The 25,677-nt window shown below is 35.6% G+C and overlaps 4 protein-coding genes across 11 annotated transcripts in view; 2 read left to right on the top strand and 2 right to left on the bottom strand.

Moving 5' to 3' along the window:
• Window positions 1–149: 149 nt before the first annotated feature.
• LOC131800662 (nuclear cap-binding protein subunit 2B) lies at window positions 150–908 on the top strand. Its single transcript, XM_059118247.1, has 3 exons — window positions 150–310; window positions 372–589; window positions 655–908. The coding sequence occupies exons 1-3, from the start codon at window positions 260–262 to the stop codon at window positions 848–850; spliced, it is 465 nt and encodes a 154-aa protein (XP_058974230.1). The 5' UTR covers window positions 150–259; the 3' UTR covers window positions 851–908.
• LOC131800660 (peroxiredoxin-5, mitochondrial-like) lies at window positions 909–2,148 on the bottom strand. Its single transcript, XM_059118245.1, has 3 exons — window positions 1,989–2,148; window positions 1,468–1,602; window positions 909–1,405 (listed from the first exon to the last, which is right to left on the bottom strand). The coding sequence occupies exons 1-3, from the start codon at window positions 2,082–2,084 to the stop codon at window positions 1,076–1,078; spliced, it is 561 nt and encodes a 186-aa protein (XP_058974228.1). The 5' UTR covers window positions 2,085–2,148; the 3' UTR covers window positions 909–1,075.
• A 68-nt stretch (window positions 2,149–2,216) lies between these two features.
• On the bottom strand, window positions 2,217–2,863 carry LOC131800664 (ubiquitin-like). Its single transcript, XM_059118251.1, has 2 exons — window positions 2,708–2,863; window positions 2,217–2,646 (listed from the first exon to the last, which is right to left on the bottom strand). Exons 1-2 carry the CDS (start codon window positions 2,753–2,755, stop codon window positions 2,314–2,316), a joined length of 381 nt encoding a protein of 126 aa, XP_058974234.1. The 5' UTR covers window positions 2,756–2,863; the 3' UTR covers window positions 2,217–2,313.
• A 5,870-nt stretch (window positions 2,864–8,733) lies between these two features.
• The window catches only part of LOC131800666 (serine/threonine-protein phosphatase 2A 56 kDa regulatory subunit gamma isoform-like), a 28,630-nt gene continuing 11,686 nt past the window's right edge, over window positions 8,734–25,677 (top strand). The window contains exons 1-3 of one of the 8 annotated variants that reach the window (XM_059118257.1): window positions 8,734–8,846; window positions 11,312–11,891; window positions 12,538–12,712. In XM_059118257.1, the coding sequence (XP_058974240.1) occupies window positions 11,580–11,891; window positions 12,538–12,712 (487 nt within the window). In that variant the 5' untranslated portion in view covers window positions 8,734–8,846; window positions 11,312–11,579. Of the gene's footprint in view, window positions 8,861–8,968; window positions 9,349–11,311; window positions 11,892–12,537; window positions 12,713–15,820; window positions 16,005–19,908; window positions 20,175–22,554; window positions 23,291–25,677 lie in introns of those variants that run through there. The other 7 variants (XM_059118255.1, XM_059118256.1, XM_059118253.1 and 4 more) reach the window with 7 other exon arrangements.

Raw genomic sequence — 25,677 nt, forward strand, 5'->3', positions numbered from 1 at the left:
TTTCAGATAAAAAGCATAAGAATAACAACTTTTTGTTGTAAAAGTTACCGTTCGAAACAGCTAAATAGAAAGTTATATCCGTACAAGTTACTAAGTAATTTTGACTGGAAAAGTTATCGTACACACCTAATGTTTACTAAAAAGTAATGAGTTGGCAACGCGGAATCGCATATGGAAAGCGGCCAGCAGCGTTGTCTTAGCGTTTTAGCATTTAGTTTACAAGTAAACAATTTTACAATTCTAGAAAAGGACCTGAAAAATGTCTGGAAGTTCAATAGAACTCAGCTCCTACCGTGATCAGCACTTTAAAGTGAGTTACAATAGAGTTTAGAAGTTGCAACTCCAACAAAAATATTTTTTTTTTATTGCAGGGTTCACGCTCGGAACAGGAACGATCTCTCAAGGAATCAACCACATTATATGTGGGTAATATGTCATTTTACACAACTGAGGAACAAATTCACGAACTTTTTTCACGATGCGGGGAAGTTAGGCGAATAATTATGGGTTTGGATAAATATAAGAAAACTCCATGTGGATTTTGTTTTGTCGAATATTATACGCGTGCCGATGCCGAAACTGCAATGAGGTTGGTTTGTTTGTTTACTTTTGCCAAATGTTCAGAACTTCATGTGCTTTTCATTTCCTTTACAGATATGTTAATGGTACCAGACTTGACGATCGTTTGATTCGAGTAGATTGGGATGCAGGCTTTGTGGAGGGCCGACAATATGGCCGTGGCAAAACAGGCGGTCAAGTACGTGACGAATATCGTACAGACTACGATGCCGGTAGAGGTGGATACGGCAAACTATTATCACAAAAATTAGAAATTGTTCCGAAAATTTAATAAATTAAGCTAGTTTTGTATTTTTAAATAAAAAAAATTGTACAAAAAACTGTTGGAATTTGTTTTTTATTATGTTTCATTTATTTTTGATTCATCTACAGTTTCGATATAGCCTACACTTCAAATAATGTTTATTTTTCAATTGACTGGATACACGTTCTACGTAGCTTATTTTCATTGGGCAGCATGCGGATAATGCAATTCGATTGCAATCTAATAATCTCTTTACTTTTTGCCCAAGTTATTGGCCAAAGAGCAGCTCAAGCCAGTGCCGTCTGGTTCCACATTCAATTCCACAACTTGTCCATTCTCCACGACCATGGAAAAGCGCTTAGCGCGTACTCCACCCAATGGTGGCAAGTCAATGGTCAAGTCCAAGGCTTTAGCGAAAGCGGCAGAAGGATCGGCCAACATGCGTACTTTACCCGCAGCATTGTGTTCCTTGCCCCAAGCGGACATTACGAAAGGATCGTTGACGGAAACACAAACAATTTCATCAACTTTTTGTTGAGATTTCAAGCTGTCAGCCGATGATACATATCCTGGCAAATGTGTCTAAAATTAAACCAAAAGAACATTTAATATGGCCCATAGTTTCATGTCTTTTATGTAAGTACTTTGGAACAGCCGGGGGTAAAAGCTCCAGGTACACCAAAGATTACAACTTTCTTTCCGGATGTCAAGTCGCCAGTGTTAATCTTATTGGCTGGGGAATCTTCAAACAGATCCACGGAGGGCAGCTTTTCACCAACCTGGAAAAAAATACAAGAGCAAGATTTCAGCGTTATTCAATCTTAAAATTGCACATAAAATGTGTAATCGATATTTGCAATCACTGGCTGTCCTGTCTTCCGTATTAGTAAACTTACTATATTCTTCATGCCTGCTATGCTACCTGGTACTGTCAAAAGTTAAATCACTTCTGTTAATAAATGTGGCAACTTAATTAAACTAAGTCGTCGCCATTGATAACTTTTGGAGCCACTTTATATCTTTTTCAGATAACTATATTTAGCATATCTACCTGTTTTTTTTTAAGTACTTCCGCAAAAATTACATAATATATACAAATCTTTCAAACCTTTTTTCCATTCCCAAAATTAAACCCATGTAAATGCACGCGTATTCCCGGACTTACCTTAATGGGAGCCATTACTTTGTACGTTGTAGAGATTTGACGTATCGACTGCAACTTCGAGAAAGTATTTTGGAATACAAGGCGACCAATTTGCATTTTCTCGTCTTCTCTCGTTTCTTCTCAACTGATATATGATGGTGCATATATTCTACCCATATACTACCATATGATGCGATGCGTGTGTATGAATGTCATGTCATAATCAATACGAAACGGCATTGCCAACCATATCTTAGCATTTGTTTTTATTTTTTATTAATTAAAGAATAAGAAAAAACAGCATGTAATTAATTTAGTTTGAAAAGAAAAGCGCAAGTAAACAAAATCAAACAGTATGTTCCGAAGCCAGACGCTCTATGTCATCCAAACTGAAGCCTTTGAGTTTCTTTTCAAAGTCTAACATAAATTCCTTGGTGAGGGCAGCCGATTGCGTTTCATTGTAGTACTTGCGAAAAGAACGGTGAATAATGTCTTTGATGTCTTGTTTAACCACTATCAAGTTGAGCTTTGTTCCTTCTTTTATATTGGGATACGATGCAATTGTCTGGTCATCATTTAATGTGCGTCCAAGTATTAATATCTTTTGTGAACCCAGAGGAATGCCAAGCCTCTCCTCTATTTCTTGCTTTACCTGGTAAATTGTGGTACTTGGCGTAACCTGAACGATAAAGATTAGAGTTTGTTAGCATTGGATTAGGAACCTACTTGGCGTTACTTACTTCCAAGTTACAATCCTGTCCTTTTAAAACTTTAATTGTAATTTGCATTATATTTATAGTGTTTTGGAGAGGTGTCGTTCCGGGACAAAATAGCTCAGTGATACTATTCACTAAAAGGAGCTATGTGAAGTAGTTCCATACTTTCATCTCTTCTTTCGGCGTCTGATATACTGGCGTTTTTTTACGTTTTTCGTCATATATTTAATTTATAATGATATTTATTAAAATAATTTTAAAATAAAGATCTTTACATCGATATAAAGATAATTCAATAAAAACGAAAGTTTCCTGGTATAAAATGACAAGCAAATTGTTTTCGTTGCTTTGATATTTTTCTTAATATTCAATCCGATCCAGTAATATCGAAAAAATTAATAAAATGCTTGTTTTTTTTTTCGTTATAAAGATGATGGAACCATGGTTCAATAAAATCAATCTCATTGTCAAAATGGTTATTTATAAATCCATTGTACATAGTCGAAGATGAGAACATGATTTCTATGCAGTAAATTTTGACAAGGTAAATTACAGAAAATGCAAAGATGGGCATGCTTATTTGAAATGACTTAACCTTCTTTGATTCTACCATGGATATCATAAAGGGAAAATCGTAGTAAAAACTTGTACTTTTTTGCTGTTCTGGAACAGACCATATAATTCCTTTTAGATGTTCCATAGGAAGCTAATGGGAGAATTTCTGGATGAAGTAATTTTAAAATTGGAAATAGGAGGGGAAACCATGAAGAAGTGTTATGTATTTTGCCAAATCCATGCAGATTGATGTCAACTGCGAAACTTCTTCGCATTAGGAGATCGAACTATAGATCCCTGCAATGAACAAGCATTAAATTTGAGCTCTGTCAAGAAAATAATTAAATATTTAAAATTGGAGATTTTTACAAATTGACTGGACTATTTCTTTTGGATATTGGTGTTTGAAGGTCTGGAGCTGTGGCTTTTGGTGGAGTTGGTTTTTCTTCTCACCTTTTTAACCTGTTGCTGTGCATTTTCGTTTGGCGCTCTTTTTTTTTTATTCATTTGCATCTGCCAAGGTAATCCTGAAAATGCCGTCGCTATTGACCTGTAATGTTTGTAAGGATCATATTGCCAAATCCAAATATAAAATTGGTTGCAAAGGCTGTGCAAATTTTTTCCATTTGGATTGCGTTGGCATTTCTGAGGCTGAGGCTAAAATAAATAAGCAACTCAGATACACTTGTGTGTGCTGTGTTCGGGCTGCTGGTGGTAGTGGTGACGCTGGTGTGGTTGATCGTGGAACAAAAGCGAACACTGCAGTTGATGCATCTAGGGTTGGTGCCACAGCTGATGCTTCTTTGAATGGTGGTGATGAGACAGTTGGTGTGGCTGCGTGTGATTTTGTTGGGAATTCAGATGCTCTGCGAGAGCTGCAGGATAACTTGATTTTGTCTATGAAACAACAAATGGACACGTATATGGCTAGATGTCTGTCTGAATTCCGTACCAAAACTGATGCTCTGTTTGATCTTTATAATGCACAAATATCTGAGGTAAAGCGTGATGTGGTTGAGCTTAAAAAGGCTGTAGTTGAGTTGAAGATGACAGTCTCTGAAGTTAAAAGTACGGCTTTGTTAGCAGAAAAGAAACTTGCTGATAGGATTTCTGAGCTTGAGTCTTTTAACAATGTGCTCCAGCGAAGGCTTAACAGAGCTGATATCATTATAAGAGGTTTGCCGGAAAATATTAAAGACCTCAGGAGCTTTGTTGTTAAAGTTGCTAATTTGTGTGGGTTGCAACTATCTCATGGCGACATGCAGCAGTGCTGTTACATATCTGAACGTAGAGCGGTTTTGGTGAAGTTTAATTCTATTCAGACAAGAGATTCCCTTATCCGCCGATTTGTTAAAAGAGGGAAGGTAACCCTAAAAGAAGTTATGGAGAATTGTCTATTGGAGTCCCGTATCTACTTAAATGATCATCTTGTTAAATCGGCATCTAGTCTTGTTTTTGCCTGCAGAGGCCTGCTCAAGAAGAAGAAGATTAAGAAATTCAGGTTGTTAAATAGTGATGAACCTCAAGTTGAGGTAATACTTGCTGATGGAAGTAAAACAATTTTTGAGCGACAAGAGCTTCTTGAATTTGCTCGTAGTTGTCCTCTGCAACCGGGTGGTGCTCCGTTGGTTGGTGATATGCTGCTGGGAGTGTAGTCATGTAATGTAAATATTAATTTTGTTTTGATCTCATTGGCAATTTAATTGTTTTCTTGATGCAAATTATTGCTTATTTGTTCTAAATAATCTTTCATATTATTATTTATTATTTATTTTTTTTTATTTATATATTTATATTTTTCAATTTTTAGTTTAAGATGCGAAATCGAATTTACATAATTTTGCTCCCCAGCCCCTTTATTTGGTTTGATGTCACTTGATGATAATCTGGGACCCATAATTAATGACGCTCACTTTTTTAAACCCTTATTTGAGGGTTTGTCTGGTAAACTAACGTATGGCCACTTGAACTGCCAAAGTATTCGCCCATCGAGATTCAATAATAAAATTGATGAGCTTCGATCCTTGCTGGTTGGTAGTGGTATCAGCATTTTTGGTGTCACTGAATCTTGGCTTAATTCTGCAGTCTCATCGAAATCGTTGGTTGTTCCAGGATATAAGCTGGTGCGGAGTGATCGTGTTGGTCGTGTTGGTGGTGGGGTATGTCTCTATATTGGTAGTGGCATTCCTTATAAGGTAGTTTTTCGCTCAAATAATTTTGGTGTTTGTGAGTCGGTGTGTGTTGAGTTGAATATTGGGGCATTGGTTTTGCTTGTGGCGGTAGTATATCTTCCCCATGGCGATGTTCAGTCTTTCTGTGATGTACATGAGAGTTTGTTTGATCGCTTCTCTAATATCATTGTCCTTGGCGATTTTAACTGTAATTTATTTGTGTCTTCGAACTCTGTTTCGATGAGAGGATTATGCAGATCATTGGGGCTAACTATTGTGCATAACATGAAACCTACCCATTATGATTTGGCCCATAACTCTACCTCGTTAATTGATTTTTGCCTTACTAGTGATAATTTGTCCTTGGGTTTCTCATCTCAGGGTCGATGTCCTGGTATATCGCACCATGCCTTTGTTTTTGGTTCGCTTAACCTGCCTGTATTTTCAGAGGAGAGATTTATTGAGTATCGTAACTTTGGCCGAGCGGATTGGTTGGGCATTTTAAATTTCATATCCGATTTTGACTTCAACCCCTTATATTCCACTTCTGATGTGAATTGTCAACTTTCACTATTTGATTTGTTGTTTAACGCGCTATTGTCTTTCGTTCCTGTTTCTGTTCGTAAGGTCAACCCCAGGAATGATGCATGGTTGGAATCTGATGTGGTAAAATCGGCACGGATGTTTAGAGATCTTGCGTACTTTGAGTGGCGCAAGCGACCTATGGAGGGTAATAGAATAATATATTGTATGTATAGGAATCGTTGTAAGGCTGTGATGAGGAATGAGAGGCGTAAGTACTATAATGATCTCTTTGGTCGTATGAATAATAATCAGCTGTGGAAATCTCTAAAGTCGTTTGGTGTTTTGGGTAGTGATAATGAAGCTCCACCAATTGATGTCAATGCTGCTAATCATTATTTTTCCAGTGGGAATCCTGGTTTTGTGGGTGAGCGTGGTCAGTCTCTTTATAGTGAGGGTCATGTGGGAGATGATGTTTTTCGGTTTTATTGCATATTTTATTCTGATGTTGTAAGGTCATTAAATAAAGTTAAGTCGGGAGCTGTGGGGGTTGATGGCGTGCCAGTAAAGTTTTTTAAACTTATATTTCCATACATTTCCTGTCATTTCCTGCATTTTGTTAACTCGATTTTTATGACATCTACTTTTCCTCGGGCGTGGAAGGTTGCACGAATTGTTCCTGTGCCGAAAACTGGTGAATCATTTGATTTGCCGAATCTGCGTCCCATTAGCATTCTACCTGCTATGTCAAAAATCGTTGAGCATATTATTAAAGAAGCGATTGTTGACTTCCTTGATGATCGTAGGCTATTGAGTAGTTCTCAGTTTGGTTTTCGGCGGCGATGTAGTACGACCACGCACTTATTATATCTTACTGACATGATCAGAGATGTATTTAATTCATCTGATGTTGGGTTATTATTGGGCCTTGACTTGTCAAAGGCTTTTGATTCGATAAACCATTCCCTTTTACTTGACAAGCTGAGGTTTAAGTTTGGTTTTTCATCTTCTGCGTGTCGTTTAATGGCTTCATATTTGGAAGGTAGGTCTCAGTTTGTTGTTCATTTGGGTGTTTCGTCTGAAGTTTGTAGTGTCCAATGTGGAGTCCCGCAAGGTTCTGTACTGGGACCGTTGTTATTTATTATGTTCATTAATGACATTGTGCACTCAGTTGTTGATGACAGGTGTTGTCTGTTTTTGTATGCAGATGATATTCATGTTTTCTTCAGAGAGGCTGATATTGCTGGGTTGGAAGGGTTGGTTAATTCTATTGTTTTGTCTCTTTCGTCGTGGATTTCGCTAAATGGCCTTATGATTAATTGGAATAAAACTAAAGCTATGCTGTTCAATGATCATGGTAATGGTGGTTCTCTTAATATTACTGTGGGTTCTGTGTTAGTGAAATTTGTTGATGAAATGAAATGTCTTGGTGTTATAATTGATCGGAAGTTGGACTTTAAGAGACACATTGATTCCTTGCTTTGTCGTATAAGGTTTCAGCTGCGGAGGCTGTATTGTCTTAATGCTTATTTGCCTTGTCATGTTAGGAAGAGAGTGGTTGTATCCTTGCTGCTATCGCAGGTAAATTATTGTCTAGAGGTAGTCTCCGGTACTACTTCTTCTCAAATGCAACGTATCCGTAGGGCGGTAAATTCGATTGTTCGTTATGTGTATGGCTTGCGTCGTGGTGATCATGTTTCTTGTTTTGTTAATGATCTCCTGGGATTGCCATTTAGCAGCTACGTTGATCTTCGTATTCTTCAATTTCATTACAGTGTTATGTGCAATTTTGACTGTCCTCTTCGTGACAACTTTTTGTTTTGTAGATCATCTCGAAATCCTCAATTGTTGTGTCCAAGGTTTTCGTCCTCCATTGGTGAGAGATCATTTGTGGTTAGGGCGGTGAGATTGTGGAATCAGCTTCCTTTGGCCTTACGTACTTTTGCCCATACCAATTATCTGTTTAGGGTTAAAGTAATTGAATACCTTCGCCTAAATATGTAGGCTATGTTTTTGTAGTGGTTGCGTCGGTTTATTATGGGTCTTTCTTTTTGCTTTTCTTTTTGTTTGGGCTGGGGAGCCACTATATTATCTTCTTAATTTTATTTGTAGGGTATAATGTGAGTTACTATTTATACTCTGTTTTGTGAGTAATAAAATAGTTATCTCTTATTTTTAGCTCGTTTCTGCTACACTTTTTCACTGCTCTACTAGACTATTGTTTAGTTGGTGATGGTGAATCGAGGTGTAGGGTTCGAGCTTCTCGTGAATTATTAAGATAAATTATTAGGTTTAATATGTTATTTGTTAAGTTTGAATTAATCATTCAATTTGTATTATGTTAGGGTATTGTAGATAGATAATATAAGTTATGGGCCCTGTGGGCTTATTTATATTTCTTTGTAAGGTAAATAAATGAAATGAAATGAAATGAAATGAAACTACATTGGGAGGACTTTTAAATATCTGAGTAATAGGTGAGTAAAATAATGCTAAAAATCCACTTATAATGGTTATATTAACAGATTTTATAAGATTTATACATTTACACATTTTCTAGGCTTTAAGAACAATGTGGCTGACTGAGAGATGTGTATTATAATCTTGATTAATAGATCCCTGGTATATAGAAGAAGAAAACAAAGACTGCAAACATAATCTGTCAACCAAACCGCCGGCTAACAAACGCACAGCGCGCAACAATTTCCAGTACCACTACACGTTATACGTTGCGGTAAGAAATTAGGCAGACAACAACTTAACATCTACTTGTCGTGTGGTAACTCTGGTCAGTCAGTAAACGTCGTCGTCGTTTTTTCTTTTTCGCAAAAGAAAAAGAAATTCGCGAAGATTTCTTTTCAATATAATTATCTAATAATTGTTTAAAAGTGATATATTTAGAGCGTATTTAATATGTATGTTTGAAAAGGTGAAATTTACAAAATGTACTTCATGTAATAGAAGTTTGTAAAGATAATCGGATAGGTTTCGTTATCGCTTGATTGATTGCTTCTTCATGTTACGATCTACTTTCTAGATTTTATGTTGGTGATTGAAAGTGCAAATCAAATCAAATATTTGTAGTTCATCATTTTATTGAAGAATTATTATTGGAGGAAAAGAAGAGAAACTAATGTAATAACCATTGTGCGCCTCTATAATAACGAAAATAGAACGAACAAGACAGTAAAAAGAGGTTGACAAACGGGCTAACAAAAGTGCGTTCGCGCGTGTGTGTGTGTCGCGCTGAGAACGATCCCAATTACAATTATTCCCATCTGTGCTAAATAGCATTCTACAACAAGAACATAGTATATTTTTGTTAAATTTTACATACAATTGCAGAATTATATTTTAATGTTTTCAAATTTAAATCGAGGAAAAGAGAAAATTAATAAAATATTCCGCAAATTGGGGGTGCGTATTAAAAAGAAAAACCAAAAAACAAAAATAAAGACAACTAACCATGTTAAATAAGTTTTTAACTAAAATGAAATATTTGTTGAATGTGAAAGAAAATTGCATTATAAATCATATTAGAGGTGGTCCTATACGCTGTAAGGTATTCATCATAATTTATTGTGATGATGATGATGATACGTTGATACCTACATGCATATAAACAACGAACACACATTTATACTTGTTGCCTATTTTGCGTCCGCCATTTGTTTTGATGAAAAAAACTCTCTCCTAATAGGTATTTTACACTACAGTGTTTTCATTGATAATAAAAATTTAAATGTTATTTTGTAATAGAATGGAATTTTTTATAAAAAGGAATTTTATTAATATTTCAATGAAAATTCTCGTTTGTTGTTGATTTATCGGGAGTCAATGGCAACAGTGACATCAATTCCACACATCGAAACCGGTTGGGTATTAGACTACTCCAAACCGGCTTTTTATGTGGTCTGTTCTATAGAATGTTTTAAAGTTTAAGGTGAAAATTTAGAGTGTTTTAAACACCTTCGATAAAGACAAACGGAAAAGTAACAAGAAATTGATTTATTTAAGTAGCTTTTCTGTTTAGTAACATAAGTTCAGATTGATTCTGATTTGTACGCATTCCAATTAATCTATGTCCAAAATGATAAACGGCAGAGGTAATTGGGTGTAATTTAAGAACTTTAGTATTGGCAACACTAATCTTATTGATGACATATGTTAACTCTCTCTCTCTCTAGAAATAAGTGATCTTAGAAATGAAAAGATTATCCCTACAGAAAGTTTAATTCATCGTTTTCTTTTGTATCCTGATTGAAAAGGTTTTCATTTTTCCTTTAATATTATAAATAAATAGTTTTTTCTTCTTAAATCAAGCTATCATTAAGAAACGTAATGTGTTGTGTTAACATTCACCTGTTGCTCTCTCAACAACGATTTGCAAAATGAGTTGAGAACTAGGCACAGTGACAACAAAATGCTCTGACAACCATAATTGGTATACTTTGTAAATGGCATAAAATATTAAAGTTCGTTATTAAAATAATTCAGGCCGTAATACTTTTAAGCACAAAAATGTGGTGGTGGTTGAATCTGAATGCATTAATTCTTAAGTGTGGTATCAACTTTAAAACCTTTGGTCATTAAGGGATACTTAACATGTATCAAAATATAGTTGAACAAACATTGTTGTAAACTTAAAATAATTAATTGATTATAGGTATTATTTCTAAACATTTGTAGAATATATTCATAAAAGAGAAACTATTAACAATAAAACTTAGGGAGCAAATGTGGACTCGAATTTTTTATCTCTAATTATATAATTGTTAAATGTGGTAAACACTATCAAACCGCCAATTATTAGGTGATATTTAATTTTCATCAGACGTTAGTAGAAAAAAATACAGTTTCGATTATATTTGATTATATTATAAAAAAAAATTTCTCATTTGCTACAAGTTTAAAATGAAAAACGATATGCTTTTAAGGTGAGAAAACATAAAACGCTTTTTTGGCTGGCTTCTTCGTAGGGGAATAAAGGAGTTTTAGGTTGACATAGTTCGATTTTGGATCTAGGCTCCTTTGTTCATTTCCGAAGAAGCCAGTCGATGACTTAAGGCTGTCAAAAAAGCGTTTTATGTATTCTCACCTTTAGTTGTTGTTAATGCTCAAGCAGCCGGACAGTTGTTACAGATTGAGTTTAGGTGTCAATCCTTGGCCACATACAGTTTGTTCCGTTACACATTGTAAACCGGACTAATGTTGAAACTAGGATGTTTGATTTATTTCCTTGTCTTTATTGTTTAAATTTGTATTGTCCTCCTCAAAATAGGCATGAGAATAAAAAAAACACATCTAATAATAATTTAAACAAATTGCTGTCTATATTTCTTCTAATATGACTTTTATTTGTTCATTATTGATTTTCTAGTTGAGTCATTTGTTGTTGTGGTTGTTGTCGTCCGTCGTATGTGAGTGGTAATCACAAATAAGTGTGTGCACGTTTGTCTTCATCAATTGACAACAACAACATTGTACTATCCTCACAACACATACCCCATATTCTAAGTCGATTGGAATTGTTGACATCTAAATAATACCTAACTACAAACCTACTACCTATCAACATAGAGTGGAACAATAACGTCACGGAAAATAATAACTACAAAAAACGAAGAAAGGTGGCTCCTTAACCCGTTATGGATAATAAGGCAGCAACAACGTTACAGCCAAATACACCATCTTCCAAACCCGTGGATGTTGTGGTGTCGCCGGTGGTTGTCAATAACAACAACAATAATAATAACAATAGCATAAATACGAAGATAACCACCACTACTAGCACCACCAGCAACGGTATCAAGGAAAATAACAGTAATAATATAACAACGACATCGGCGACAACAGCTTCCATACCAATTGTGGTTACAAATACATTGGCCAGTGGTAATACAAGTTCCGGTTCTTCTTCATCGTCGTCGCCTCCATTTTCAGCTGCTATCAAAAAGGAGGTAAGTTAAATAGATATGTTTGCATTGCATTCCATTATGTGTTGTACATATACATGCCAACATACCACCATCCCGTATAGACGATATGAATACACATATGTTTATGAATGGCTTCAGTTTTCTTCTTTGCAACATATTACAATTATTGTTAAGACTTGTATTCTTTTCACCCATTAGTCTACTTATGTTTTTTATTTTATGTGTTATTTGTAAATCAAGCATTGAAATTTGTATCAAGCATCTTTGGATTTGTATTCGGATGAAGGAATGGGCGGCTACTTATGTTTAGAATATTTACATATGTGATACTATTTCCCATCAGGATTTTAGGTCCGAATGAGAAGCAGTAATAATTTAGATACATCGCTTTCCTTTCTTTGATTCTATTTAGAATCAATACCTATAGAACAATACCTATTTTAAATATCAAAAAACCCATGGGAATTTCCCTGTTTTTTTTTTTTAACAGATTTTTTTGGAAATAACAAAATATCAACTAAATTTTTTATTTTTTAAATATCAACCACTGATTTGGTTTTAGATTAATTTTGGAGGAATGGTCCAACAATTTATTTAGATTTTTATTATATTTATGCTACAATTTTTGTATGCAAAAGTCATTAAAACTCATGTTTCCTCTTTGCAGGCCAATAAAGAAAATCTAAGCACACCTCCACGGGATGCTCCCCCACCAACACCCATAACTAAAGGTTTAAACTTAACTACAACACCCATTGTGAAAAAGGAGAAACGACAAACAAGTTCACGCTACAATGTGTCAAAGAATTGTGAACTAACAACATTGCCCATCTTAAACGAGAGTAAGTATATAATTGCATTCCCTTTTAAAAGCAATCAAAAAGATACAGATATGATATATAAAAAATAAGAAAATCGATTTAGAATAGAGAAGGCTATTCTTTTTTATTGAAATACAATATAATGCACTCGATGTACATCGGCGTGGCTCTTTCAAAGGAAGACATATTTGAATTTTAAAATTATTTTTTTATATTTTTTTTTTGTCTACAATTTTCTAGGTTACATTTCTCTTTTTAAAAATGTAACTTTGCAATTTGTGTTTTAATATGTTACAAAGTTCTAAGAATCCAGACGAATTGTATTTTTCCAATACGCCGTTGGATTGCTGATAGATAAGATTTTAGATGAGTTTCCCATTTTTTCAACCGAATTGGCTGTAATTTGGGAATACGGATTTTAATGGATTTAAAAAAATTATAGGTCCAAAAACAGTACTTCCTGAAGTTTGACAATAAACAAAAACCTTTACGATTTTGAAATACTTTAGGTTACAACGGTACGGTTCAGTTTGTCAATCATCTTTCTAGGCAGATCTGTTTAGATTCGTTGTAGAGAATGAAGATAGTCGATGAATTTAAGATTTCCTAGTCTATAGACTCATGTTAATACTTCACAGTGGTTTTTGAGTTTGGAACTCTACTTCCAGTCTTCTGACAGCCATCTTAAATATTTCGATGGCAGCGGTACAGCAAGTCTAGATCAATGAAATATAGTTCGGTTTTATACAGAACTATTTGCCAGGGGCTGATCTCTAGGGACCCATACAATAAATCTTAATAGCGTTATCGTCTAAAATTAGAGGTTGTATTGTGGCCAGGGATAAATGCTGTCAGCTTTAATTGACCTAATCCCGATTTGCTTGGTAAAAAAAGCAAGGTATCATGGCACAGTCCGCCAGACATAAGCATCGTATCGCACATTTCCAAAAAGCCAATTAGGTTAACCAACAGACATCAGTGTACACTTGCTTTGGGGTTGCAATGCGTAACTGGATGTTCATCCATCCAGACCCTCTTGTGGTACATAAAATCCAAAAGATATGGTAAGGAAAGTCCAATGTTATAAGAAAGATTCTATACAGGGTGAGATAAAAAAAACTGCAACAAAGTCAAAGGCCATAATTTTTACATTTCTTATTTTAAATTTTATTGAATGAAACCAAACAATTTCAGAAATAGCATCAAATTTGAGAATAAGTTTAGATTTGTTCGAATTAGTCACCTCTGGCACGAATTTTGGCTTTGAAAAGGCCGATGAAACCGTTACACACTGGCCGAATGTTGCTCTGCGGTATTTTTGCGAATCGCTTGCTTGAGGTGATCGACACTTTGGTATTTTTTAGTGCCAACCTTGCTTTTCCAAATACTCCAGACACAATAGTCCAGCGGATTGGTATCCGGGGATTTTGGTGGCCATTATGCGCTGGAATCGTTCCTTTCATTTGTAACCATTCATTTTGTAACCATTCTTGGGTGGCGCGTGCTGAGTCCTGTTGGAATGTCCAAGGTCTGCGGCCAAAATGTTTGCGTGCCCATGACTTTAATACACCCTTCAGAATATTTTCGCGGCATTTATTCTGATGACACGGTAGTTTAATACGAGCAGCGACCATCGGCTGTTATGGCAGCCCACACCATCAGTATGGCCGGCGCTTGAGTTCTGGTGGCCAACCGAAGATGCACATTTTCAGCTGACCTCTTTCGCAAGTAAACACGATCATTTTGTTTGTTTAAAAACTGCTGGACAACGAATGTTTTCTCATGGAAGAAAACTAAATTCGGCAGTTCACCATCAACACTTTCTGCCAAGCGAAGCTACTCTTTAGCTCTTTTGAGTCTATTTTCTTCTTTGGAATTTCCATGGCATTACCCGGAGCTCATTTTTAAATATTTGCCAAATGGAATATTGCGATATGTTCAGCTCACGAGCCATTTTTCGGCCAATGCGTCCTGGGTTTCGATCAAGTCGCTTCTTTACTTTCGAACTTTCTTGACTTCGGGTTACGCTCCCAGTATCACGGTAACGAGTTTGTTTTTCCCGCCAAATATAAAGAAATCACACGCTTGAATTCCATCACGAATAATTTTTTCTGGAAAATGCTCACCAAAATGCTTTTGTACGCTTGTAAACAACGTAATGAGCTGTCACTGGGGTAATTTTAACAACTGTCGGACGAGTGGCTTAGAAATGACAGAAGTCTGAAGTTGGTTGCCGTTTTTTTATCTCACCCTGTAAAATACGCTAACGAATTACCTTACATTGGGACAGGAACTAAATTTTTACTATTTTTTTTATTGAAATATTTTGTAAAGAAACCCTTCAGATAGAATTTACAATATTCATAAAAATGGAATCATAAATGCTTCATGTTATGATAATTTAAAAAAATAAAAAATAAATAATATTTTTTGGCTGCCTTTTATTAGAGAGTAGAAAGGGAGCTGAATGTGGAAAATTTCACACCTCCTCTTTTTGTACTCAAAAGCAGCCTATAGTTATGTTGTTGAAACTTTTAAGATTCACGCAGAAAGTTTCATGAAACAAGCAAGCAGGAAATTGGTAAAGGAAATAGTGTGATCCTAATCACAATCATTTCTATTCGTACACATAAATCGGGGTTCTCTTTCATGAAATTTTCTGCAGAACAACTCTTGGGTTTGGCAGAGTTGTTCAAGTTTCTTTTATTTTCATAACACCAACAAACAGCTGATTGTCAAACTTATAATAAAACACTACAAGGGCCTACTCTCACACTCTCCCTTTGCTAATGTCCATAATTTTACTCCCAATAACAATTTAAATACATTAATAACCAATTTATTGCAGTTATTGTTACTTTTATTATTTAATTACACTACTTAAAGAAGAAGCAGAAGAAGGAAAAAAATCACAGTTTTCTGGCCACACCATTTTCATGTGGTTTGGTACATGCGCATTACATTTGCTTCGCTTACTCTCTTTCGCTCTTTCTCTCAGGATATGTCGTCGTCGTCTTTGGAGTAAAAACTGTCTTGGCTGGTGGCAGTCTTGTCAAAAAGTTTATTGATTTGTTTCGTTTTTCTATTTTCTACGTTTTATTATCTATACGACAAGTGTGTGTTGTTAGCTCCTCAGTTAAAGTTTCAGTATATTGTAGTTATGAAGTGAAAAAATTTTATAGCAAAGTAAAAGAAAATCATTTTCATATAAGAAAAAAGAAAAAGAAAATATGATAATAATCTAATAAGTAAATTTGCCACAATACTAATAATTCAACTACTACATTTCAAATTAGGTTATTCATTTTAGAAGGTAAGCAAAGCAGACCCGCCAGCACCAGCCAGCTATCATCATCCAGCAATTCATTAACCACGTCCACATTACCCTAACTTACTTACCGGCTGTCTCACAAATCAATACATAATACCCACCTACCTACCTACATATCTATATACAGTTCATATAACACATTTTCTATTAATTTGTAATGTTATTGTTGTCGTCGTCTTCGTTGTTGTCGCTCAAATAATGTCTTTATTTGTTTATTCTATTTAAACAATTTTAATTATTTGTGCCATTTTTTTGTTTGTTGTTGTTTTTTTTTTCATTCGTTCCACCAACAACATACCTATCTATAGCCATGTAGTTTTCTACTTTAACCACAAATTGTTATACATATGTATGTATATACAAGAAAATATATGTGAACATGACAAAAGTTATTTTCTTTTTTTTTTTCTGCCTTTCCCCATTTTCTTGTTCTCCCCAGTTTTAACTGCTGTGTAGCATGCTTTAGTGTTTCTTTTTTTTATTAAATTACCATTATTTCGTTTTTAATTGTTTTAAGTTCAAGTGTCGTCCTACTCAATTTTCGTTGTTTAGTGCCACCCAATTTTGTTGAAACTTTCAAAAATTATTGATTGACACATTGGTGTCTTGACATTAAGGAAACCCAAATACAACAATACTTGGATCGATCTGTGAAAGAAGTTGTTGTTTTTGGGTTTCAATAGAAATTGTGTATTGTTCCCAAAGCAGCTCCTTATATGGTGAGGATAAAATAAATCGAAATTGATTTAAACTTTTCTTAAAAACAATGGTAACAATTTCCAATAATAGTGTTAAAAATAGAGATAATGGCCTCAATGTCCTACAATGTGATGTGTTGTGGCAGTGATACATGAAATACACCAAACTGGCCGAAAACTGACTTTTTGTTTCATGTGAAGTCGGCATCGTGCCACCAGCTCCGAAAGGGAATTCACTTCACTCGGAGGTCTCTGGTCCAACGTGTTCATGATGTATGCCTAGAAAAGCTCCTAGATTGAATAGTCGAAAGAATTGGCGAGATTTTATGTTAATTGTCATTGGAAAATCATTTTTGGTTTGATTTGGATTCCAGCTACACTGGAATACTCAGCTCCTTTTTATTGAGGGACACAGGAGTCATAAGGAGGCACCCTGTTGCAGTTCTCAGGTCGGCATTCTGGCAGGTCTGAATACATTTCCACTGGAGCCGCATAGCTAACCACAGACCGACCTAAGAAGAGGTCAGATAGACCCATAGCTCCTTTTGATGATCTCCATAGAATCACATTCTGAGTCGATTTATGCATGTCTGTCCGTCTGTCCATGTATTTTTGTAAGCATGAAATTGTGCACAAGACAGTTGTTTGAACCAAAGACCATCTCTATTGAAATTGGAGATAATCGTCAAAATCTAGATATAGCTCCCATATACAGGGTGAGATAAAAAAATGCAACAAAGTCAAACGCCATAATTTCTACATTTTTTATAACATTTATTGAATGAAAGCAAAAAATGTCGGAAATAGCATCAAATTTTAGAATAAGTTTAGATTTGTTCGAATTGGTCACCTTTGGCCTTCAAACAGCCAATGAAACAGTCACACGCTGCCCGAATATTGCTCAGCGGTATTTTGGCCCATTCCCGTGGAAGCGCTTGCTTGAGGTGATCGACACTGGTGTGCCAAGCTTGCTTTCCAAAATACTCCAGACACAATAGTCCAACGGATTGGTATCTGGAGATTTTGGGGGTCATTGAGCGCTGGAAATGAAGCGAGGAACTTCATTTTTTTCTTGGGTAGCGCGTGCTGAGCGCGATGGTTCTGAGTCTTGTTGGAAAGTGCAAGGTCTGCGGCCAAGGCTTTAATACACCCTCCAGAATATTTTCGCGATAATATTCGTCATTTATTCTGATGCCACTTTCGATTAATACGAGCGGAGAGCTGTTATGGCGGCCCACACCATCACCATTGCGCTTGAGTTTAGTTGGCCAACCGAAGGTGCACATTTTTAGCTGACCTCTTTGGCAAGTAATTTTGTTTGTTTACAAACTGCTGGACAACGAATGTTTTCTCATCGGAGAAAACCAAATTCGGTAGTTCACCACTTCACCACTCGGCCAAGCGAAGCAACTCTTTAGCTCTTTTGAGTCTATTTTCTTTCCGTTGCGTTGTAAGTTTTTGCACTTTTTGGAATTTCAAAGGCGTTACCACGAGCTCATTTTTCAATATTTGCCGAATGGAATATTGCGATAAGTTCAGCTCACGAGCCATTTTTCGGCCACTGCTACGCGGGTTTCGATCAAGTCGCTTCTTTAATTTTCGAACCATTTCTGCTGGTCTTGCTGTTTTCTTCCGCTATCACGGTAAGGAGCGATGGTACGAGACACAAAAGATCTATTCACATTTAAATGCTGGAGTGCTCTAACGAAAGCCACTTGTGGTTTTCCAGCCAAATATAAAGAAATCCCACTATCACGCTTGAATTCCATCACGCTTAACTTCTTTTCTGGAAAATTCTCACCAAAATGCTTTTGTACGCCTGCTATCAATATAATGATCTGTCATTGGAATAATTTTAACAGTTGTCGGACGAGTGGCTTAGAAATGACAGCAGTCTGAAGTTGGTTGCAGTTTTTCCATTTCACGCTGTTTATTTATTATTTTGAGGAGTTCCCCGTAATAATGCATGGTCTCAAGTTCAACCAAGTCATAATTGACTAATTGATTTTGTTTCCCAATAACTTATTTTGGTTTATCTTTTTATTAGTTCTTATCATATTTTATAATCAAAGACGACCCCCCTTACACATGCACCGACAAATATCCATTGAACGCACCCATATAATTTATTTTGCATGTTCCAATTTGTTTTTTTTTAAAGCTAGCTAGCGGATTTTATTGTCCATATATCCAACCTTACTTTCACATCTCTTTCTCTCATATTTATTGATTTGTCTTACAGATGATAACAATGCTTGAATTTCGCTTATTCCATTTTTGTAAACATGCTCCTCTAAACTAACTAGAACTCTAGCAAAATCTAGCTATCTTAACAAGAAAAACAAAAAACTAAAAAAACAAATTAGTGGTTACATGTATGATGGTATTTTGTGCTATGTTATTTGAAACAAATTCCGCAAATAATCAAATCAATAGCAATAGTGACAAAATTATCGATAACAATAAAGGCAAACAGATTTTGGCGAATAAAAATTTGGCAAAAATTAATTCAACAATTGGTAAAAATGCTGATAACACCACCGGGTTTCGCATTGTTGCCAATGTGAATTGTGCCGCTGGCAGCAACGAGACAAACAAACAACCACCGAACCAACAACCATCCGTGGGGAGTGGTTATTTTGGCTTGGGCATACCAAAATCCCCATCATTTCATAGTGGATTAGATCAATTGGCCGATGACGGCGATGACATTAGGGGGGATGTAGTAATGCAGGGCACAACACCATCACAACAACAACAACATCAACAGCAGCAGCAACAATCCCAAACAGCGACTTCAGGCGGTGGCAGTGTTGTCGGTGTCATTGGTTGCAAATTCAAATTTACAAATATTGAAGAGATCAAGGCAAAATTAACAAATAGTTCCTCAACATCAAAAAGTGTCGTTACAAAAATCTACAATAAAATGCCAACATTGCATGTTCAAGATAGCGCCAGTAACCGTAACAGTAGTAGTAGTAGCAATAATAACAGTAATAGTTCAGCATTGCCATCATCTATATCATCATCTATGTCATCATCGACTTCCTCCCCCTCCTCCTCCAATACCATAAAAACAACAATAACAACAACCACCACACCACCATCATCATCAATATCATCATCAACAACTTCAGCAACATCTTCCTCTTCTTCTCCAATATCACAATTGTCGGCCTCTTCTGCAGCCAACATTGCAGCTGGTGGTACATCATCAATTTCACAAAATAACATAAAAATATCGATGGCCTCCTCATCGACGTCATCAGCAGCATCCCATAGCAGCAACAGCAGTGGTGCATCGGCAGCAGCAGCAACAACATCAGCTACAACAAATTCCATTTCGTCGACAACATCATCAATTGTTTCGACATTAGCTCAACATTTCAATGCGGCCACATCAGCAACACAACTCCTAACGACAGCATCATCAACACTTGGTTCAAATAATAAGGTTTGATAGAGACCCCCCTCCAACACACATTTCTACACGATTGAACGTCATGATTTTTTTGGTTTATTTGTTGTGTTAATTATATAACTGTAGTTGTTTTTTATTATTTGGAATTTGTTTTTTTTTTTTTTGTTGGAAAGTTGAAAATGAAATTAATTCATCGCTCATTCAACGGATTTCGATAGGCCTTTGATATGTTTATTAGATGGTGTATTTCGCTTCTTTATAAGTTTATATTTAAAGAGATCATTGCAAATGCCTTGTACAAGAGCATTTCCAATGGTCCTCCACCTAGCAATGTTCATTGTGAATTATTTTTTTAAAAAAAAATTCATTGCCAAAACGTTTTTTTTATCGAAAAGTTCATTTTCGATGGCTTCCCTTATCGACAAGTCCATTGACATTTCTTATGGAATATATCATTTAAAACATATTATCTTAAAGAAAACTTAATGAACAGCAAAGCGGTTCGGAAAATTTTCATTAACATTGTCCCCTTTCTATGGAAAATTCCCATTAAAAGAGACTTTTCTAATCATTTACAATGGCTTCTCTGTGAGAAAATTTCATATCAAAGATCCAGTCAAGGACTGTCCATAGACAATGAGAAAAGCTTATTCTTCAAGTAATATAGTCCTCTTTAGATACATAATTTTTTGAGGGGTTTCTATAAAAAGATCTTTAAATAGGCCTTGCCATAGGTGAAGGTTTTCAAAAAGTCTTCTTTCAAGTTAGGATAAATTTCAATTGGCCGTGAAATGGAAAACTACCTTTAAAGGATTCCGTAATTAGGAAGCTCCTAAGAAAATCTGTTAGAGACGAAAAATAATTGATTTCCTATACAAAAAAGTAATTTCAAGTGTAAGTCTTTATAAGTTTTTCTGTGACAAAACTTTTCCAATTTTTACATAAGTAACATTTTAATAGAAAGAACATAGCCTGCGAGGTCGTCTACCCGAAGAGTACATTTCAGAAGTTTTTCTTTGAGAATGGATTTTTACATTATATAGAATACCTTTCGACAGATCCAGACCTTTCAAAGTGGTTTTTTTTTGTAGAAAGTCGACATTTCAGAGGCCTCTGGATAAAATAATGGGTTTTCTAAAGAAGGCATTCTCTAAAAATATACATTTTTGTACCCTCAGCCATATGGCTAGAGAGGCTATATATCATTCGATACGGCCAAAACGTGTCTCATCGAAATAACGGTTTTAGACCTATGTCTATTTGGACCAAATTCGTTTCAGGGCATTTGATGTAGCGATGTCCGTCCGTCTGGTTGGCTCTCGGAGGGAGTATCTGATTTGATCCAAACTTGGTACATAGTAATATTAATTTCAAACTAAGATCGAGTTCGGAGATAGGCAATATCGGTCCACTCCTTCTGGTACCTCACCAACAAAATGTTAACATTTTCAAAGAAAATAATTTCCAGCACAGAAAGAGAAAGGATATTCCTATTCCGCTCCAACTTTGCAAATCCAAATATTTGCATCAGTGCTAGGTCATGTGCGTAAATGGAAAATATCGGTCCACTCCGTCCAGTACCTCCCCCACAAAGGGCCAAAATTTAGAATAATTTTAACTCTTATAAAGTGATGTAAGTGTGCAATTGTCTTCAAATTACACAAAACACCATATTTTTATTAACCTAGGGTCTTGTGTGAAGATGGAATATATCGGTGCACTCCTTCTGGTACCTCCCGCACAAACTGCCAAAATTTTGAATCTTCATGAAGCTCATAAAACATGGTTTCATCCAGACTTGGCACATCTCAATATTTCCATCAACACAAGATCTGTTTTAAAGATGGTACAGATCGGAACATTCCTTCTGGTACCTCCCCCACATAGGGTCAAAGTTTTAAATAACAAAACGCTGAAAGAAAGCGAAATAAGCATCCAAATCTTCAAATTTCACACATCCATATATATTTGCTAATGTTGTGAAAATAATATATATCTGTGAACCCCTTCTGGTACCTCACCCACAAAGGCTCACAACTTTCAATACTTTATCTGTCATAACTTGCGAAACAAGTCGGCGATTCTTTAAAACTTGCTATATCTAAATATTTATCTGAACCAGAAATCTGATAGGAATATGTAATTCAAATTATGACTTTGTATAAAAATGGATATAAATGTTCGATTTCCTTCAAATTTTGCGCCGCTCCATAGAGACACATATTTCATTTTCAACTGAACTAAAAAATCACTTGCAATTCATTTTAATTTTTCTGGAACATTTTTGTTTATATTTTGATTTATTAGTTTCCCTTTTTGCAATACAAATTCTTGATACAAATTCTTACTAATTATAATAATCCAAATTGGCAATAACTTCTATATATATATTCACATTATGTATCACATATAGTCTCCAGTTAGTGCCGCTACAGCTATTAAAAACATACTAAATGCAACAAAAAATGTGGGAAGTTCTGCGGCCAGTAGCAACAACAGCAGCGGCGGCGGCAGCGGTGGTGGCAATTCAGCAGCGGGAAATGCAAATACCAACAGCGGTTTACAATCAACATCATCATCGTCTTCATCATCATCATCACCGCCATCGGCAACGGCTTCATTATCCTCATCGTCATCATCCACATCCTCATCATCCGCTTCCTCAGCCACAGCGGCAGCTTCATCGTCCAATAGTTCATCCAACAATGGTTCTGTAACCCAATCAATAGTTAGCGGCATAAGTATATCACTGGGTATTGGTAATGCTTCCTCGTCGGCAAATAATAATGGCAAAACAGGTGGTGGTGCGGGTGTCTCACACCGAAACAATGGCAATGGAGCTGCAACATCGGCTACACCCGTATCGGCAGCAACAGCTGTTTCTCAAACAACCGCAAAGTCCTCTACAGCACCACCACCCACCCAACAAAATAACCAGCAGCTGCAGCAACAGCAACAACAAAATGGCCATGACAATGGAAGCTGTGGCAACAATGATCTAACTCCCACCAATGGCCAAGCTAACGTCTCATTAAACACCACACAAACATTGCAACAAATCACTGGCAGTCCCGGTAGAGCTAGAGATCGTAATGTCTTTCATTCGCCAAATTCATCTACGGCTGCAGTGCAATTACCATTACTACGAGGTTGATTACAAAACTATTTGAACAATTAGTCATGTTGGTTGTTTCGTTTTCGTTTTTTATTGTTTTCATTATTGTTGTGTTGTGTTTTCTCCTTATTTTAATTAAGAGTGCTGCTTTGCGTATTTTTATTCTTCCGTTTTTTCATAGCATTTTTTAATTGATTTTAATTTCGTTCGACTTGTTTGTGTGTTTCATTACTTTTTCTTTAATTTTCAAATGCCTTCTTCTCATACAGCACAGAAAGAAATACTACAACAATGGAACATACACAATGTTGTTGCTTTTTGAATACATAGTTAAAATACATAGTGTCTTAGAATTTGCATACGCGAAAATATCATTGTTTCTGGACGAAGATGTGAACCATTTCATACTCCTATGACCCCTTTCAGAACAGATTTAAAATGTCTCACATTTCGCAAATCTCAAACTCGAATTGGAAAAAACCCCTTCTTTCTTAAGAAAAATTTTGTAGCTGCATTTTGAGTTTTTCAAATATACGGCTTAGACCTAGACCATATGCATTTTGTTTTATCTGCATAAATTCGTCAACCTGGTTTATTCAAGGTAGAACTTGAACAGAACATATAAAAACATATAAAAACATATAAAAACACATAAAAATTTAATTTTCGTCTCGTTGCTCAGCGTCCCATTCTTTTTCCTGCGATTTTTTGTTAGAATATGTCCGAATATAATTTCATTCCTTTCCCCTTGTTTTCTGTACAAAGGAGTAGAACCTTTTAAAATTTTGTTTCCAGAAAATATTTTTTTTAAAATCCACAATTTTAGCTCTTTTAATTCATTATAGGAAATCTTCAGAAATCATGAGAAAAAAATGAAAAAGTTATTCTTTAAAAGCTCAATTTCTTTTAGATCTTAAGACCTTTTGACATTTTGTTCTCAGAAAATATTCTCTTGAAATCCACAATTTTAGCTCCATTTGTTCCTTGCAGGAAAATCTTCAGACATTGAGGAAGAATTATGAAAAGGCTATTCTTTAAAAATCAAAGTTATATTAGATCTTAAGACTCCATTCTTTTGGAATTCACAAAATTAACTTTGTTGATCAGTTAAAGAAATTATTCAGGAATTAAGGAATTAAGCTCCATTGGACCCCGAAAATAATCCCTGATATTAGTACTGGAGGTCCTTGGAAAGATCTTGTTGGTCCCCAAAAATGAGGGGGATTGTAAGACCGATACTTCTATAAAAAATGTTCTTTGAAAATCCAAAATTTATATTTTGTGGTAACAGCCAATGATTGCCACAAAAACAATTTAAGGTCGGAAAATCACTCAAAAAATATTTTCTTTAAATGCACGATTTTAGGTCTCAGAGTTGCCCAAATTGTTATACCCTCCACCTTCAAACGTATATTAAGGGTATTGTAAAAACCCTTAATATTTGTCGTAGACCCCATAAAGTATATATATTCATGATCAGCATAAAATTCTAAGTCGATTAAACGATGTCTGCCTGTCCGTCTGTCTGTTGAAATCAAGATACAGCCCACATTATTTGACGTAGAGCTTCAAATTTTAGCAGAACTATTTGTATTTTGTCTAAGATGGTTGGTATTGAAAATGAAGTATATCGATCCACGTTTTCGTATAGCCGCCATATAACGTTACCTCCTGATAATCGGTTTCTTGATGATTTTCGCCACATTTTCCCCACGAATTTGTCTAAAAATTGGTATTTGTAGATCATAATGGATTCTAGCTCCGGTGGTGAAACATTGTATGTATAGGTCCACGATTTTGTCTAGCCCCCCTATATAACGGTACCTCCCAATATTCGATATTTTGATGATTTTCACCACATTTTTCCACGAATCTGTCTAAAAATTGGTATTTGTAGTTCATAATGGATTCTAGCTCCGATGGTGAAAAATTTTATACATAAGTCACCGATTTTATAAAGCCCCCCTATATAACGGTACCTCCTGATATTCGGCATCTTGATGATTTTCACCACATTTTTGTACGATTTTTTCCTAAAATTTGCTATTAATGGATTCTAGCTCCGGTGGCAAGGCTTTGTATGTTAGGTCCCCGTTTGCCTTTAGCGCACATATAACGATATCCACCGACATTCGGTATCTTGATATCCTAGTCACATTTAACCACGAAATTTTTTCAATTGTGATATTTGAGAAGATTTGGTAGATGACAATATTAGAAGCATTAAATTGCCTGTATAGGTTCCCGTTTTGGTATGGCCCCCATATAACGGCCTCACCCACTTTATGGTGTTTTGAAAAAATTGAACAGGATTATCCAAACGATCTTACTGGTATTTCTAGTTTAAAGTGGAAAACGTTTGAATTCAGATACTTTTTTTCTTTACCAAATGGTGGAGTGTTTTAAAATTTCGGACGGGCC

Source organism: Musca domestica, unplaced genomic scaffold, assembly GCF_030504385.1.
Source record: "Musca domestica strain aabys unplaced genomic scaffold, Musca_domestica.polishedcontigs.V.1.1 12, whole genome shotgun sequence".
In the NCBI taxonomy this organism is placed as follows: Eukaryota; Metazoa; Arthropoda; class Insecta; order Diptera; family Muscidae; genus Musca; species Musca domestica.